Genomic DNA, 18,892 nt, shown 5'->3' with positions numbered 1-18,892 from the left:
TCTTGTGGTATAATATGCCGATTACGATACGTGCTTCACACCAAATAAAACACATGTTGTATGACATTCTGTTGCTATCATATGTCAGTCGATGTATAGTATGGGGCACGGCATCAAGAACTAACATTCATAGCTTACGAACTTTACAAAAGAAAACTATTCGGCAAAATGTCACTGCTCTGTTTAATGCACTTTTCACTGAAATATTCCGCACTCTCAATGTACTGCTTATTGAACACTTTCACGAATATAACCTCGTTTTGAAAAGCAAAAGGTATTTCCGGTGAAACAATGGGATATATTTAAACTTGCCTTCTTCTGTCACAAGAATCATTATATAATTTCTGAAAATGAAATCACTGGGTTTTGCCGTTTTCGAGAAGTAACTACAGCTCATGTCGATTGCAGTACCAAGTGACTTGGGTATTGAATTTGTTGTATGCCTCGACAACCGAGTTGAGCATGCTCTTACAAAAAAGGCGCTAAAACCGAGCTTATTAAATAAGGGTACAAATATATGAATAGTATTTGCCGATTTCACATTTTTTCTGTTCTTCTTTATTAGTTGTTCAGTTTTCTTTTTTTCGTACTGCTTACTTTGATATATATATATATATATATATATATATATATATATATATATATATATATATATATATATATATATATATATATATATATATATATATATATATATATATATAAGGGAAAGAAGTGTATACCTAAGGGCTCGTTTTTCCGTGTTTTAACACAATATTAATGAGATATAACAGACAGTAATGCCAAGTAATGTACAGGGGAAGTTATTAAAATCAATGGAATGTAAATAAGAAGAAAGAAAAGTGGACTTTTCTTTCTTCTTATTTACATTCCATTGATTTTAATAACTTCCCCTGTACATTCCTTGGCATTACTGTCTGTTATATCTCATATATATATATATATATATATATATATATATATATATATATATATATATATATATATATATATATATATATATATATATATATATATATATATATATATATATATATATATATATATATATATATATATATATATATATATATATCGCCTTTTTGTTCGGCCGAACAATGTTAATTTTTGTTAGATATTAAGCTCTTATTCAGTATCTACGAATTTGCACGTTACCATTTCTGCATCGACTAAGTTTACACGTGTGTACATTACTGCTTATATATTTTTGGACTCTATGCTGAATTGCATGTATGGATGAAAATATGTAATTGTTGTATGTGGATAGATGAGAATATTGTGTGTTAATGTTTATAGGTGAGAATGTGTTCAGATGTATATACGTAGATATGTGGATATAGAAGCGTGGGAATACGTTTTTATCCCCCCCCCCCTTCCCTATTTGAACGCAAGCTGCACACTTGTCGCCAACTTAAGGGGGCAGGAACGCCGTCAAGCTGCTGCTTCGTAACTTTTAGTGCTTTGCTCTTGCATTTTTTTTTGCTGTAAAAAGGCCACGAGAAACTTGAAACTCTCAATGTACGTGTTCCTTGTCCATACTTTTGGCGCTGAATTCCACGACGACCCTGAGCCAACTCGCCCAGCAAAACATTCTTCTGAAATAACGTATCGCTTCTTTCTGAATGGATGCAGGACATATTACATTACCTCGGACTCTGCTATGCAAAGCTGAAGGACTACGAGCAGGTAGCGACGTTTTATTCGTTTGTACGTATACATACGGGCTGCATCATACTCAATGCACCCATTGAGAAGGCACCAAAGTTAAACTGGCTTCTTTGTCTTGCCTCTCGCATCTGAAGGCGAGACAACGCTTTGCAGAAGCCATACAGCAGAGTCCTCGAGACGAGACATTCGTCGCCCTGGGAGAACTGCACATTGCCAATGACGACATCAAGTCTGCAATCAACGTCTTCCGAAAGGCTGTCGAGTAAGCTCACAGTTTAAGCAATACAATGATTTTGGGCTCTGTCGTATACACATTCATCTCCATTTCGTGCTATAGTACCTTCACCACGAAAAGTACATTAACGCCGGGAGTGGTTAAATCTCGATTATTTCGCATTTCTATTCATGATTTCATGTAAATGCCATTACCATCTTATAGGATACTGCCTGGATGTTTCTGGCTAGCCAACGGTTTTTCCGATTCACATAGCGCCTACGTAGTTTAATGGCGAGACCATCGTGTCGGTGCGCGAATCATATAGCACTGCATGGGCCGAAAAGTTCGGCCCGTGCTTCCACTTCTGAATTTGAGAAGTCCAGCTTCAAAAAAGAAAAGAAAACGAAAGCAAAAAAAAATGTGCTGTAGAGAGAAACCTATGTCGGATAGATGTTTGCAGCATTTCAACGCGTTTGTTTTCTAGGAAGGAGTTATTTTTTTTCTTGTTTTGATGCACTAAAATCTTGGTAGTTGACACTCTGTCAATTAGAACTCACAGTTAGCTTGAACTGAATACCTGTTCTTGGCACAGCTGTGTGTATTTCTATGGGACAACACTTCAATAGTTCGAACGCGTCGGTATCTACAGTGGTTGATTCGATCTGCAGGAGCCCACTGGCTTTCATCTCTCCTCACGCAAGCCAGCCCAAGGTGACCACAATATGTTGCACAACCAAACCAAATCAAATTGACTAGCGATTCAAACAACGCAATAGCAGCACTTCTCGACAGATGAATATTCGGACGCTGTGCTGGAGCTCTCGGTCAAGCTGCAAACGATACTAGCGCAGTCGCGACAGAAGAAGCGCGAGCAAATGCAAACGCCTGATTGCTTTTAATTTTGATTGCTCTATTTCTTCCGTAACGGGCGTATCACTGACTGACCAATGAATTTTGATTAGTGTTAGAGCTCCATGAGCTTAATTAACGAAATCACTTGCCAATAATGTATATCATCATCTAATTCGCGATAACACCAAAGCCAGAGTTGGCTTCTTTGGGTCCGTGCAGAGCAGTGTGGTGCGATGTCCGTGCATTCTGGCACCCACCCATTATTTCAACAACAACAATAATAATAATAATAATAATAATAATAATAATAATAATAATAATAATAATAATAATAATAATAATAATAATAATAATAATAATAATAATAATAATAATAATAATAATAATAATAATAATAATAATAATAATAATGGTTTACAGTGCCAAAACCACGACGATATGATTGCGAGAGATGCCGTAGTGGAGCGGCCTCCGGGAATTATGACCCCCTGGGGTTCTTTAACGTGCCCCTAAATCTAAGCACACAAGCCTAAATTATTTTAGCCTCAATCGAAAATGCGGCCACCATGGACGGGATTTGATCACCCCATTGGTTCGAACCAAGCTTAATTCGAACAGTGTGATATAGCCCCTGAACGAGTTTGAATTAATGAGCTTTTACTCTATACCTGTTTGTGAAACCCCATAACGGTATAGTGATGCATTATGCGTATTGCATCATTATGCATTATGTGTATATAAAAACTAATCTGAGCGGACAGCCTGCTTGCCCATGAAAGTGGACAACATTAAGCGTTGCTAGCTCGTGGATATTATTGGTTGAGCCTAATTTGCGCATTTTTCCTTCTCCTCAGGAACAGTCCCGAGAGCGCTGAGCTGAACACGAAGCTCGGATTATTGTACATGCAGGTGAGGTGTGGTGTATCTTCGAGCGCTTTTCATTTTCGCGCGCTACGCTTAATTGTGTGTGTTCACATCCTAATACGCGTATTCAGAATTTTAGCATCAAAGAGAGCATCCACACTCTGTACGCACACATAATCGCATGCATGAACAGAGTGTTTCAGCTAATAAGAACGATCCTTCCATAAATTGATACAACGTACACTTTCAAAGATAAAACCTTACGCAGTACACAAGGCACATACAGCTTCTGTACCGCGTGAGGTTTTATATGCTACTTTGATATGAACGCGGAACGGGATGAAAAATTTTCGTACTTTTGTACCAATTTAGTGTTTATTTTGGTGAAGAATACAGTCGTTACTTATTCGAAATGCATTCATACTCACGAATAGTGGCTACACTCTAACAAAATATCGAGTAAAAAGGGTGTCTTTTTGTCCCACAACAATAATCGTCATCAGGCTTGCGTGCGCTTCCTTTCTTGAAAACTCGGCGCTGGCCACTTTCCTATCGGGAATGCAATGTAACCCTGATAATGGGTATGTCGATCGTGACCGGAGTGTACCGGGCCCGGGGCGATAGCGCAAGGATGGAACGCAATATAGATGACGATTATTGTTGTGGGACAAAAAGACACCCTTGTTACTCGCTCTTTTTTTAGAGTGTACTCGAATTGAAGATAGGATCGAATAGGACCGTCGATCTGGTGTTAGAATTTCGAAGATTGCATAGCTCTAGAATTAAGCTTGAAGTTTGAGGATCACACGGTTCTGCGGCTTGAACACACTCGTACATTCGAATCCGTATCCTGTCGTTAGATGTTTAACTTAACTTAAGGACTTTCTTTCTGTGATGACCACGTAGCGAGTGCACATGCATGCTTTCTGTGAGTTGTTTGAAGTGCAGTAATATTAGAAAGAAAGCCATTTGAGGTAATAACAAGCCTGTAAAAACCTGCAGTCCAGTGCAAATATTTTGTAGCGATGCGTTTGCCTTTTATTTCAAATATGATAGTCTTAATATCTACCACTGACCACTAGCTCATCCCGTTGAATACATAGACAGACCGTTAGTGTGCATGAGCGCTGGCCAATCGTAAAAAAAAACGAAAATGCATCGCTACAAATACCAGCCCACAGCGTTGAGACTGTAGTGCCCCTGCAAATTTCTATGCACTTTCAATTTATACCAATTTCTTTACCGTAAACGTGTGGCTTTCCTCTTCTTGTCCCCCCCCCCCCCTCTCCGTGAAGTTGGTCGACACTGCATGTACAAAATTAAATATAAGGTTTTCAATGTGCTTCGTTCATACCATCTTGTAGCCATTTCGTAATCATTACCTGTAGCACTGGACAGTCAATCAAGCAATCATTCGCCACTAATGCTTCAACGGTAGCCCCAAAAGGGCGAATTCGAACGCTTCCAAGCCGTCTTCTGAGTTGCATATAAAGCGCACACTGCTGCTTTTACGTGGACAACCATGTTGTAGAATATGAGAACCCAATATCGGTAATCGTTTCGCTAACAGTATACCCACCGATATGCATATTCAGGCTTAGTATGTGATCATTTGAAATGCTTGGGGTGCCGATAAAAAATGATGTGATTTTCACCTGGGCCACGTTAACGTGCACGTCACGCGGTGTCTGTGCACTTTGGTTTACCAATGAAGATTTCGCAAGTAACTTGCTGGGTATTATTATTATTATTATTATTATTATTATTATTATTATTATTATTATTATTATTATTATTATTATTATTAACTTCATTCTGTGAGCAGCACTCCTGACTTTCATCAATTATTCGTCCTTACTCGTGGTGTTTGCAGTATGGTTGAGCGTTCTCTCAGAAATCTGTGGAGATAAACAAATGCGACAAAAGTGCGTGAAACCAGTACAGATGGGTGTAAGGCAAGCGGACTATGTCACGATAGTTACTCAAAGAGCTCTGCATTTATACTTCTTTCTTTCTTTCTTTCTTTCTTTCTTTCTTTCTTTCTTTCTTTCTTTCTTTCTTTCTTTCTTTCTTTCTTTCTTTCTTTCTTTCTTTCTTTCTTTCTTTCTTTCTTTCTTTCTTTCTTTCTTTCTTTCTTTCTTTCTTTCTTTGGATATCATTTGCTTCACACCGATGAGCTTTCAAGATTTCATTCTCCCACGTCGTTCTATCTGTTTTCCGTTCCATCCTTCGCCAGGGCTTTACTGGGCGAGAGTGTTGCGTATCGATTAGGAGGGCAAAGCGGAAATGTGGTGTCACGTTCTGAACGCAGCCCACGACCGCACTTTTGCTTGAGAAAAAAAAAAAAACGTACAGGATGAGCCTCGGGTGCTTTGACCTCTCTGCTGAGAGCTACCGAGATGCGGACGTGTGCTGTTGTGTTCGTAATGCCCTCTTGGTGCAGGCACACTGAATGTGTCCAAATATTACGCTTTCTATGTTCCCACGTTAACGTCTATTTTACGTCGTTTATCTCATAGCGCCATGTTCAGCCCTCTCCCGATCACCACGTTCATTGCGTGTGTGCGGAGCTACAATTATATACATCTGACCCACGGTTACTTTACTATAGGCTTTTGTCACCATATAGCAATATAGTATACGCTGAAGTTTTTGTTACGCTTGCCTTCGGTAAGTTCTTACAAACTTTCTTGCCAGGACACAGAGAAAGTTCATCTGTCTGTCTGCCTGCCTGTCTGTCTGTCTGTCTGTCTGTCTGTCTGTCTGTCTGTCTGTCTGTCTGTCTGTCTGTCTGTCTGTCTGTCTGTCTGTCTGTCTGTCTGTCTGTCTGTCTGTCTGTCTGTCTGTCTGTCTGAAAGAAGGAATCATACAGAAACGTACACGTGAGCTCAAACTACACAGCTGTGTTTGATATTAGCCGATGCAGGATTTCAGGTGGATCACGTTCCACTGTAGACCGCCCAGTCATGCGTGCCTATATACTGAAGGCTTGCAAGCACTGGACATGATAGAACATCCAGTACCTGTTGTACGGACTCTGCGTAGGGCGCTTTCAGCCTGCCGACGAACAGGCGAAGTGTGCGTAGCAATGGTCGAAACACTATGAGGATTCACTTTTTTCCTTCTGGTAACTTGTCAACCGTAGATTATGGATTCCCTCTTGCCAATGTCCACAGTGAATCTGCATGTCGCTGTGACTTCGGCAACGGAGGGCAAGAGCAAATTAGAACAAATTCAGAGGACACACAGCATGGGGCTGAAACGAAAAACTAATATGAGGGTAACCTGCGGAATTGCTTTAAAAAGGAATGAAGGAACGGCTCGTTGTCAGCACAGAGCACTCCCTTTAGGAGGAAAATAGACGCATCATGATTCAATACTCGCGTGCTCGCTAGTAGCTGTGGAAATTTTCAAGGGAACATATACTAGCGAATGCGCAAGTATACTTCTCGAGAACGTAGTGTAGCAGCCGGCACTAAAGTGGTTGTCCCACCCATTTGTGTACGTTTGAGTTTGTGTACCTATACCAGACTGGGCGCTTCAGCTATTCAATTTGTTGCCCCACCATGGTGGTCTAGTGGCTAAGGTACTCGGCTGCTGACCCGCATGTCACGGGATCAAATCCCGGCTGCGGCGGCTGCATTTCCGATGGAGGCGGAAATTTTGTAGGCTCGTGTACTCAGATTTGGGTGCACGTTAAAGAACCCCAGGTGGTCGAAATTTCCGGAGCCCTCCACTACGGCGTCTCTCATAATCATATCATCGGTTTGGGACCTTAAAACCCACAAATCAATCTAATCAATTATTCGGTTTGTCATTAAGAATAGTAAAATAGCGTGAAAGACAGCGCCTGTATGTGCCTGCCTTTAGTCATTCCCCCAACATTCCCATCGGGTGGATATCAGTGTACAACTCATCCTGCACCGAGAATAGGTTTCGTGGCAATCATTCTCACCAGGTGTCTTGGATGCGAACGGCTCATTTGTAATCTATTGTTGGGAGTTGCGGTTGGACGGTGGTTGTGACGATGCCACCAAAACGCGTGTACAGAATTACTCGATTTCACCATCGCAGCAAACTCTACCCGAGTGAACTAGTTCATGACCAAGTGCGAGGTCTGACATTCTGCGATGGTCCCGATACGCTATAGACAATCCTGGTTGGGAGCATAACTTCTACCCATTACTCCCGTTTCACAAAATAGGGAAACACTATCAGCTTGGGTGCAGGAAATTCCCGCTCCCGCAACCAAAGCTGAATATAGACCTCAATCTTCCACCCTAAAAATGTACAGACGGGATCTTTTCCGTCGAGAGGAAAATTCAGTCGCTTTGCTCCGGACATCAATCCGCACTGCCCTGATTGACATGAAGAGTATTGCTCGTTAGCGCACATGCTCTGGCGATGTTCGGCGTTACGAAATGCCTCTTTAATATAAACTAGATGACTGAGAGGAAGCCCTCAGAAGCGGCGATCTAGATAAACAACTAAGGGCTTTCAAAAAGACCCGTGAACGGGCGGAAAACCATAGCCTTCCGGCGCCAACGTGGGTGCCACCCGCAAATACGACTCCCTAGTTTCTTAGGACCCAAATAAGGTTTTTTGACTGACTGGCTGACCAGCGTTGTGTTAATATATATGAAATAAAATATGAAGAAGTTATCATATCTGCTCCGAATCTACCAAGAAATAGAATATGGGCCACATTCATGCATGCGTTCTTGGTCGGTGTGAACTATCTCTTTGCCAGCTAAATAATGGCTGTTAATTATTCTTAGGTACCCGCCGGACAAAGACGAACAAATGCCTCGGCATGATCACTGCAGCACAGCATGATATAATCGCGGGATCAAATCCCGGCTGTGGCGGCTTTTCCGATGGAGGCGAAAATGTTGTAGGCCCGTGTGCTCAGATTTGGGTGCACGTTAAAGAACCCCAGGTGGTCAAAATTTCCGGAGCCCTCCACTACGGTGCCTCTCGTAATCATGCAGTGGTTTTGGGACGTTAAACCCCACAAATCAACCAACCAACCAACCAACCAACCAACCAACCGACCGACCGACCGACCGACCGACCGACCGACCGACCGACCGACCGACCGACCGACCGACCAATCAATCAATCAATCAATCAATCAATCAATCAATCAATCAATCAATCAATCAATCAATCAATCAATCAATCAATCAATCAATCAATCAATCAATCAATCAATCAGATTGCTATAAGACAGAGGAGGTGCCCTTTTGCACTGCTATCTGATCGGACCCTATTGCAAATATAGCTAGTCCTAACAGAATTTTGAATTCCAGCAAAAGGGCGATAAATGACTTCGTTTGCTTCGCTTTCCACGGGAATATAATAGCGTGAAAAAGTGTGTGATTCGTCACACGCACAAAATTCTTGCAATGTTTCTTAAAAATATAAGTGTTTTGCGTGCTAAAGATATAAGTTACGCCTTACCTAAGCACACAGGTGTTCTTTTCCTTTCACTAACATCAAAATGCGGCCACCGAATGCGGCCACCGAAACACGGCCACCTGATTGAACCCACTTCCTTGGGCTTAGCAATGGAATACCCAAGCCACTAATGCCTCGTGGGAGAGGGGGTAGCAGTGCTTCTCTGGCTTTTATTAAGCACTATCAGCAGCTCCTATTGTTTACTACGACGTTGATGTCGCTGTTTTTGCGGTCGTATATGAAACTAGGTTCACCTTTATTATTTACAACGACGTTTCGGCTTATCCGAGGAGGTATGGAGAGCCTATAATGAAGCGTGCCTACTGCAGCTTGCTCTGACCACCAGCGGTGGGTGACGCTCTGCGCAGTGCAACATGTATCCGAAGGCGTTCGAGCGTCTGGGTGCGGCGCTGGCCAGCAACCCCAGCTACGGACCCGCCGTGCTAGCGGCTGGAAGCATCATGCAGACGTACGGAGACTACGACGTGGCGCTGACGAAGTATCGCGCCATCGCCTCGGCGCCAGATGAAAGCCCCGCTCTGTGGAATAACGTCGGCATGTGTTTCTTTGGCAAGAAAAAGTACGTCGCGGTAAGATACCCGTGACAATTCTTTAAGTATTATTCTGCTGGTTTCATATTTATCGGCAGTATAACCATGAAAAATGATGCATCTTATTGCGAGCTTTATGGACAGGAAAAAGAGAGAAAAAAAAAGGGGATATCTTGACAATTTTATCATTTAAATGTTCGCTTGCTGGCATTTTCTTGAACTCCACACTCCAGCGCGATTCTAGAAAGTGGATGGGGACGCTGCCTTCGGAAAAGCGTGTTCACAGGTCCTGAGCGTTGATACGAAGCTATTGTTGAGAAACGTAGCGTAATTTTCAGCCCAGCGCAGGGGCTGTGCTCAACTCGGTCGAGTGAATTGGATGAACGTTAAATCGAGACCTTACAGAGTACGATTGTTACTCGCTGCATGAAGTGCCCATTATCATGTTGTGTTTAGCATTGTGGATGTGACATAAATCATAACAAATTGAGTATACGTGACTTCCCATCTGGCGATGAGAATTTCGGTGCGTCTAAACAATTATACCTCGGAATAAGCAGCTGTATAGAAACTACCATAAAGTCGGAATCTTTTTCGTTTGATTCCCAAATATTATTCCGCGTTTCTACATTTCAAAATGCCTCAATAACGTCCGTATAATTTTGCAAATTTCACCACGTGAAGTTATTACGCATGCGGATATTACACACTTGCATTTGTCATGGTTATACTGCAGGCGAAGAACGATTGCATTTCCTTTCTGTTTGCACGTGGAATAAAAGGACGCCACTCGACGCTAATCGCGCTTAGGGGGGGAGGGGGCACTTAGCGGTTTACGACAAACATTGCGCATGTCACCATCTACAAATTTTCGGCATTCTCGGTGATAATATTTATTTTTTATTTATTTTACAGATACTGAAGGCCCATCTTGGGCCCTAGCCAGAGGGGCAGAAGCGTACTCGTAAAGGCTAGACATTTACACACAGTGCATTGAAAGAAAAAAGAACAGATGAAAGACAGTGTCTAATTTGTGCAGCATAGCTAAAAATAATAACACCTTAAACATCTCAAAAAGTGAGGAAGCAATATGCAATATTCACACAACAAAGGCACATTTGAGTAATATACACAGAACATTATTAAAGCAGTATTTACATAACGAAGGATCATTATTAACATAGCCGAACATCAATCCTGAAGACCTTTGATTGCTTTTATACTATGCACTCGTGATATTGGCCGCGAGTTGCATTTGTTAATTATATTCGGAAATATGAAAACTTGAATAAGTTAGTTTTGGTGCTGTATGGGGTTAGTGACTCATTAATGTCGATGCCTTGTAGTTTGTGACGCCAATGGTGTCACGTAGGGCTGAGAGGGAAGTAGCAATAGACGATTCTTCAAATGAAACAGAAATTTTAATTTGTCAATTTCTCTTCGTAATTGCAATGATGTTATGTCGTAACATTCATTAGTTTAGTAGGAGAGTCTGTTTTGCGGTATTTGAAATAAATAAATCTAACTAATTTTTGTTGAATAATCGTCAATGCTTCGACATTCTGTTTCGTATGAGGGCCCAGACAATGGGTACGTATTTCAGCTTGGGTCTTATTCTGAATGAATATGCGAGAAGTTTGACATCAGTTGGTGGGTGCTTTAACTTATGTCGCAATAAGCATAGCTTATGGAAGGCGGATGAACACATGTTCGAAATATGGGTGTTCCAACTGAGTGTACTAGTTATTGTGACGCCGAGGGATTTGTAGAGAGGGACCTTCGTTAGCCGTTCTGAAGGGAGACTATATGAAAAATGTAAAATGTTTTTCTTTCTACGCATATTCATGAAAACAGTTTTGTTATCCCAAAGTTGCATTTCCCGCTCTTGACACCACATATGTATGTTCTGCAGGTTAGTATTCAGCAAGGCTTGATCGTCCGAACATTTCATTTCATTAAAAAGCAAGCAATAATCTGCGAAAAACTGGTTCAATAATGACCTGGACGATGTCGTTCATGTACATGAGAAATAAAAGCAGGCCTTTTATGCTTCCTTGTGAAAGTCCTGAGTTAACAGGCAAGTGGCGTGAAAAATGATTGTCAATACTTACAAATTGTGTATGGTTTTTAGGGTAGGCTGAAACCCAAGCAACGATGAACTCAGGTAGTCCTCTGGTTTTAACTTTAAAATTAGTTTTGCATGGCTAATGAGATCAAATTCCTTTCTAAAATCTAAAAATATTACGTCTACCTGGCCTGATTTATCTAAAATAGAGGCAAAATTATAGAAGACTGTGGTTATTGGAGTTACTGTAGAAAGACGTTTCTTAAAACATTGCTGAAATTGAAACAGTACACGGTTATCGCTAGAAAAAATTCGTAATGTAAGTGGCAATAATATCTTCAAGGAGCTTACAGCAAGATGCAATTAAAGATATCGGTCTATAGTTTCACAGTAATGCGGAGTCACCCTTTAGCACTGGTACGATTCTTACCTTCCTCCAGTCCTCAGGAATTATAGCAGGCGTCAATTATTTTTCAAAAAAATAATTACTAGATAATTACTAGCGCACTTTAGACAATAACTGTGGAAACTAAATGGAGCAGCATTCCTTCTTTCATTCTTTCTACTGATCTCCCCCAAAGAACCTCCGCCCCCCCCCCCCTGCACACACGCATACGCTATATATCTGCGAAGCAGCAATATATGGGGTTTTATGTGCCAAACCAAGGATGTGATTGTTATATGGGAGGGAACCACAAGCATTTGGTGTTACTTAATGTGCACTGATATTGCACAGTATACACGGACCTCACGCGTTTCGCTTCCGCCGAAAAGCAGTCGACTTTCACCTTAATTGGAAAGCAACAGCTCTCAGCACAAATTGAGCTAAAAGAAAAGTTGGCGATGATGGTGCGTATTGCAGGCCATCAGCTGCCTGAAGAGAGCCAACTACCTGAACCCCATGGACTGGCAGATCCTGCACAACCTCGGTCTGGTGCACCTGACCATGGAGCAGTACGCCTCGGCCTACCATTTCTTCAATGCCGCCGTTCACTTCAATCCACGCAACGGACAGCTCTTCATGCTGCTCGCCAGTAAGCTAATACCACATATATATCTTTTCCTGTAACATGGCACAGTACTTATACCATCATTTAGGTGCACCACTGCAGCCAACGAACCCTATAGTTACAAACCTGACGACACGTTATTAAGACGGAAAGTTGAATGTCATCGTCATATAGGTCTTGTTCCGTGCTTGTATACATTTCAATGTACCACAATAATTATTAGCAAATGTCACCCCGTGAAGTAATTACATTTGCGGAACCATTTGGATGACGGTGGACGCCCTCTGACGTGGAGGGGTGATAGCTATTAGGCAGTATATCAAAGCCAACTTACTTCTACGACTTTCTGATTATGTAAATGAAGTTTATCTGGACAGATAACTTGTATAAAGTGTTTAAAGTTAAAGTGAATCTTGAAGGTGTTTTTTTTCTCTTAAAGTTGTAATCAAAATAAATTAAAAAAACACTTTAGCGGGGTCGGAAGAAGCTATCTGTGCTATTATTAACAGCTTAATTGCGCTATTGCAAAAAGAGATTGTGTATTTCGATCATTTTCAAGCTGTGTACAGGGTTCCAGCTCAAACAACAACTGACAAGAGGTTTGTCGACATTTTATCGCAGTGGTTGTTAACTGCACCCTTGTACGCATGTCCATTCTCTTTTTTTCACCTATATATTTACACCACTTCGCTATTAAGCCACTGCTGAAAGTCAGCGATCTTTTATGTCCTTGTTTATTGCTTTCGTAGTTACGCTGTAACTACTTCTAGGTCGCGCTGTTCGTATGCTCAGTTATGTCCTACCAACTTGCTCAAGTTTCCACGCTTCAGCGCTCGGAAAGTGAATGCGCATCCACGCAGGGCACGATTTTTGTTTTCTTCTCCGCAACTTGTGCTTTTTTCTACGTGCTCCTGAACGGACTCCATCCATCCGTTCAAGAAAACACGTCATGCGTCTGCGTGTATCTTCAGTGACTCACCATGCATGCTTTGTCAGCCCTATTGGCAGCAGCTCCGGTAAATGTTTTCAAAAGGGTTTAAAAACAAAACAGTACGCATAAATGACGGGCGGGGTTGGGTTGAGATCCTTTTGAATTGTGTAAAAGTAGCGCAAGCAAGAAAATGGAAAAAGGCTATCACAGCACCATGCTTCAATGGTCCGCTTTTGAAAGTTTAATAATGTCTTCACCAAAGCCTGTTGCTGTAGATCTTTTTTTAAAGTGACAGGACTATCATAGCTGCAATTGTGATTCATGCTGCAAACTTGTAAGCTGTTCTTGTTGGAATGAAAGCCGATATCTTAGTATTAAAAATAAACTGTAATGTGGACGTTGACTTTTGCATAACAAATAATCCATTACGATATACTATCACACCATAACCTGTATGATAGCATTTGCGATAAGGTTTTTACAAAGTTAGAATGTCACTTCATCCCACCATCCCGTGACATCCGTTCATTGAGTCGACGTCATTGGGTAACAGCTGGTTGTGTAATAGTTCCCAATGTCGACTAGTAACACTAGTAGTCATGCTTAGCTTGCTATCTTCGAAAGCAATGGTTCAATTAGCTTTCTCTCATTAAATTGCATGATAGACGCAGATCGCACGCAAGTGCTGTCGCAAGAAATTGTTTGTGGTACTATACAGGATAATCAAAACTGTTCTCCCATTGAATTGATCGGGTTCTGTTGTCATTGTCAACTATGCAGTCGCATGCGTCGGTTAAGTTGTCGATTATTTTTCTTTTAAGGTATTGTTTCTAACTGCCATGCTATTGTGCTTCCAGTTGCGTTGCGGAACCTTCAGGACCCGGACAACGCGAAACGAGCGTACGAGAGGGCCATGACTTTGGACGAGTACGTGAGCTGCGACTTACATCGGGGAGTCTGCGCCAATCATGAATGCACGTTGTCCTGTACAATGCTATAGGTTTGCTGTAGGTTTCTTCTATGAAAGTTCGCAGCCTATTAGCGACAGCAAACTGTCGTGCATGATTGTGCACAACGAAGTTTCAGTATTATTATTAAGGTAACTAGCTAACACATAGATTAGCAAGAATCCCGCTACTCATCGGTGTGTGTGTGTGGGTCTCAAATGGTTGACGAAGAAACAAAGTCATGCATCACAACTGGCACTGTATTTTAAGTCACAGAACGACAAAAAAGAAACTTCCATCAAATCATGAAATGCCGAGGTTTAGATATGATTATTTTAATTTTTATGAAGTTAATAAATAAATAGCGTGCGTAACGCGAAAGGCCATACCAATGCACCGTGACGATTATAATTGCGTAAGACACCGTCATTTCCAGCAGCTCGGCCTGTCGGTTACCGGCAATATATTTTTTTTTATATTTTGTGCACGCATCAGCCAACACCCGAAATAGCGAAATACGCCACCTCTGCCGAACGAGCTGTGCAATTTTCGTCTTTCCGTGTGCACCCCATCTCTCGACCTTGCAGTCATGGTTTGGCCTCGTCCATTCTGCTTGCCACGCAGGGACCCTCTGGTGTGCCTGAATTACGCCGTCTTGATGCATGACTTGGGCGATCATAAGGCGGCGACCAGGCTGCTCGGAAAGTTCGAAGAGCGGTGCCTCAAGCAGCAGCAGGCCTCGGGAATCGAAATTGACGCGGCGGTGAGTGCGGCTTCTCGTGCATGCCATATTTGACTGCCACGCGCTCGCATGCTTCCTTGTGCACATACACACTTATGTTACGTCATTCTGTTATAAAAGGTCCACGCGCATTTCATAACGACTTACCTTCCTTACTGTGGCTGTTCAGAGCTGATTCAGCGTCGATCGAGGCAAATATTTGGTACAGCGCGGCTCAGTTAAAAAAAAATTGTTTTTTTTCATTGTCGTGAGAATTACACAGAGTTCAGAGAGGCTGTCTTGACGAAATAGGTTGAACATCGCTTGATGAAGAATGTAGTTTTATTGTGTGAGCCGTGCAACATCGAGTGTACAAAGGTGAATGTTGGAACATGAATGAGCGTGGGGCAAGCTAGAAAAGGCAATAGCTTGGGCAAATGCAAGTCACTCCTGGAAGAACAGATTCGAGTTGTTATTGCCCCTGAATCTTCTTATAAATGGCTAAAAATGTGTAACCGATATAGACCAGAGTTGTCATCGCTTTTAGCGGGCAGGGCAACGGATGAGGTGGAGTCAATGATCGTGACAACGTCCGGTTTATTCTTGTCGAATGCCCGCCGGCAGCGTTTACTCGTTATAAAATTTTGACGTAACCATTCCCGCAGTCCCTGTGGGGGCGAAGATTTGTCGCAGCGCCCCCCTCACTATTATGTATAAGTATGAGGCTACTGCTCCCCCTCCCCTCTTGGGTGACCACATTCAAACCGACCGACTCCCCCCCACCCCCCCTGCCCCGCCGCGGTGGTCTAGTGGCTAAGGTACTCGGCTGCTGACCCGCAGGGCGCGGGTTCGAATCCCGGCTGCGGCGGCTGCATTTCCGATGGAGGCGGAAATGTTGTAGGCCCGTGTGCGCAGATTTGGGTGCATGTTAAAGAACCCCAGGTGGTCTAAATTTCCGGAGCCCTCCACTACGGCGTTTCTCATAATCATATAGTGGTTTTGGGACGTTAAACCCCACATATCAATCAATCAATCAATCAATCCCCCCCCCCCCCCCCCCCCCCCGTGGTGTCACGCCTATGCCTGGTGGCCGCGCAGCTAGGGCCAGGATTAGGTATGCTTGCTCTAAACGCGGTTGCGAGAGTAAACTAATATGGTCCATAAAAGCTGCTTCAAATAAAACGTTGCGTGGTTTTGAAAATCGGGTAGCCTAAGTGGTCTTTTGTTGCCACACTTTTAGGTGACGCAGATGGCCAACAACCTGTCCAGTTCTCTGCAATCGACGAGCGCGGACAGCAAGAGCTACGACGAAGTGCCGGACTCGCCAGACAGAAACGACGAGTCCTCGCAAGAAAGAAGCGAATAAAGACAAGTTGCTGAATCCGGAATACCTTGCGCAGCCCCAGCCTCTAGCGAACAACTCTGGGCCGTCCAATAGGCCCGGGAGGCGGCGGTCACGCAAGGCCTTGACGCACCCACGCGGGAGACTATGAGGCCCGGTCGGCGAAAGCTCTGCCGGACTACCAATAAAATTGTCACCAACCCAAATGCACTTGCCTTGGCCTCAACGAAGAATGTTATTTTCTATATTAGAAATAGTACACCGACAGCAAACGAAGGCGATATGTATAGCACCTGCGACTTTGAAAAAAAAAAAAAATGTCAGATTGACGCGGTTTACGTTCACTACGTACTCCTTCGGATAAAACCGCCAGTAGCACTTGAGGAACAGGTGAAAACACGTCCCTGTCCTCTGCTTGTATATACTTCGTGTGTGCATTCAAGTACTACCGATACCTCTCTTACCTTCTCTCTCTTTTTTTTACGGTGTAGAGTAGCAATGTGGGCGTGTGTATGGATACCCTCCCCGCTTTTTTCAATTTTCTCTCTCTCTTTCTCCGCACTGGCCAGCATTTCATCGATATTGCGCTGAAGCCTTCGATAAAGCAGAGTGGGCCTGGAAGCAAACGGGTGTTCATGACATCGTAATCAAAATCAAGACGAAATGTACATGAGCAGGGCATGTTGTGACCAGTATGTAGTGAGGCAGTGCTTGGCTGTGCGTCAACGTCAACAACTTTTCTGTAAGCTGCATTAACCTTCATGCAAATAAACAGAGATTCTGATTTTACCGAAGCTATACATTTTATAGGATTGGGGCATCCATAACCATCATCCAGAAAAAAAAAAAACACCCCTTGAACGTTACGTGTTTCACCCAGAGAAATGCTTTAAGAAATACCTAATGTATCAACTTACCTCTCTTATATATCATTTTTCAGCCCGCAGCTCAATATTTGTTCGTTTCTGTGTGTTTCACGTTTCCAACTTTCACGCAGACGCATAGAAAGCGAGACGGCATAACATAGTGGACGAGGCTAAATTACGTCTCGTTTTGCATACTATACGCTTTCAAAACAAGTCCAGTGCCGGTGAAGGTGGGCGCATTAATCAAGCACGACTTTATTCACGTCGACAAAAACTTGACGTTTATTAGTTCTACATCATACTATATTTCTGAAAATCTCAATAAAATGCACAATGAAAAGAAATATGCGAGTACACATGCAGTGGAAAGATGTGTATGCACGCAGGTCACGCAGGCGAGCATTATTGCTTATAGACTTTCCTCCTGAGTGAGATGAATATTACACCATTCTTTCAGCACAGCAGTTACGTTCACCTGGGATGAAATCCTCAGTGAAACTTTCAGTCTGAAGAATGCCCATAGTTATACCTGTACGTTACATAGCACCATCTGACAGTTGGAATACCATATGACTATTAACAGTGTTATATATTAACACCACTTCGCATGCTATACCTCATAACCTTTTAGTGGCTTCCGTCGTACTAAGGTATGCCATAGTAATATATTAATATCTGGGATTTAACGTATACAAAAACTAGAATATTATTACAAGAGACGTCGTAGTGGAGAGCTCCGGAAATTTCTATTATATCTGACCAGATGAAAATTTTGAGCAGATGGATAATGAGGCCAAGACCAATGATTTCCGCTTTTGGTAGTCACCCTATACCACATAAACCAAAGTAGCAATCAAGTTCATGTGAGCTGATCCCAAATCTCTCTCACTGGTGGCTGTTCTCCCTCCCATTAGTATTACTTTTTGTCCCATTTGACCTTGTGAATCTCATTTCTGCACTTTGTTCCCATCTGTTAATTGTCCTATTATGCATGGGTAAATAATTCAAACATTCCCGCGTATAAAAAATTCTGCCGCTCTTTCTTTAACTACCCGCCACTAATAATGCCCCACACAATGTTCATTTAATTGATTTGTGGGTTTAACATCCCAAAATCAACATTTGATTATGAAAGACACCGTAGCGGAGGCCCCCGGAAATTTTGACCACCTGGGGTTCTTTAACGTGCACCCAAATCCGAGCACACGGGCCTACAACATTCCCACCTCTATCGGAAATGCAACCACCACAGCCGAGATTTGATCCCGCGACCTGTGGGTCAGCAGCTGAGTACCTTAGCCACAAGACCACCATGGTTGGGCGCCCTGCACAATGTTGGCTAAACTTCAATTTCTGAATATGAAGCCTTCTTAACGTCATAATTCACACCCGCTATTT

At 42.5% G+C, this 18,892-nt stretch overlaps 1 protein-coding gene across 2 annotated transcripts in view; it reads left to right on the top strand.

Moving 5' to 3' along the window:
• Positions 1 to 16,834, top strand: part of LOC119176941 (BBSome complex member BBS4) — a 67,056-nt gene extending 50,222 nt beyond the window's left edge. Inside the window, exons 6-13 of one of the 2 annotated variants that reach the window (XM_075878209.1) lie at positions 1,633 to 1,707; positions 1,803 to 1,930; positions 3,592 to 3,646; positions 9,430 to 9,651; positions 12,540 to 12,711; positions 14,476 to 14,545; positions 15,190 to 15,328; positions 16,527 to 16,834. In XM_075878209.1, coding sequence (XP_075734324.1) covers positions 1,633 to 1,707; positions 1,803 to 1,930; positions 3,592 to 3,646; positions 9,430 to 9,651; positions 12,540 to 12,711; positions 14,476 to 14,545; positions 15,190 to 15,328; positions 16,527 to 16,652 — 987 coding nt within the window. In that variant the 3' untranslated portion in view covers positions 16,653 to 16,834. The remainder of the gene's footprint in view (positions 1 to 1,632; positions 1,708 to 1,802; positions 1,931 to 3,591; positions 3,647 to 9,429; positions 9,652 to 12,539; positions 12,712 to 14,475; positions 14,546 to 15,189; positions 15,329 to 16,526) is intronic. The other variant, XM_037428280.2, reaches the window with a different exon arrangement.
• The last annotated feature ends 2,058 nt before the right edge of the window (positions 16,835 to 18,892 follow it).

The sequence above is a fragment of the Rhipicephalus microplus genome, chromosome X (genome assembly GCF_043290135.1).
Source record: "Rhipicephalus microplus isolate Deutch F79 chromosome X, USDA_Rmic, whole genome shotgun sequence".
NCBI lineage: Eukaryota > Metazoa > Arthropoda > Arachnida > Ixodida > Ixodidae > Rhipicephalus > Rhipicephalus microplus.
The sequence above is the reverse complement of the archived record's forward strand: the minus strand, read 5'-3'. Positions and strand labels throughout refer to the sequence as shown.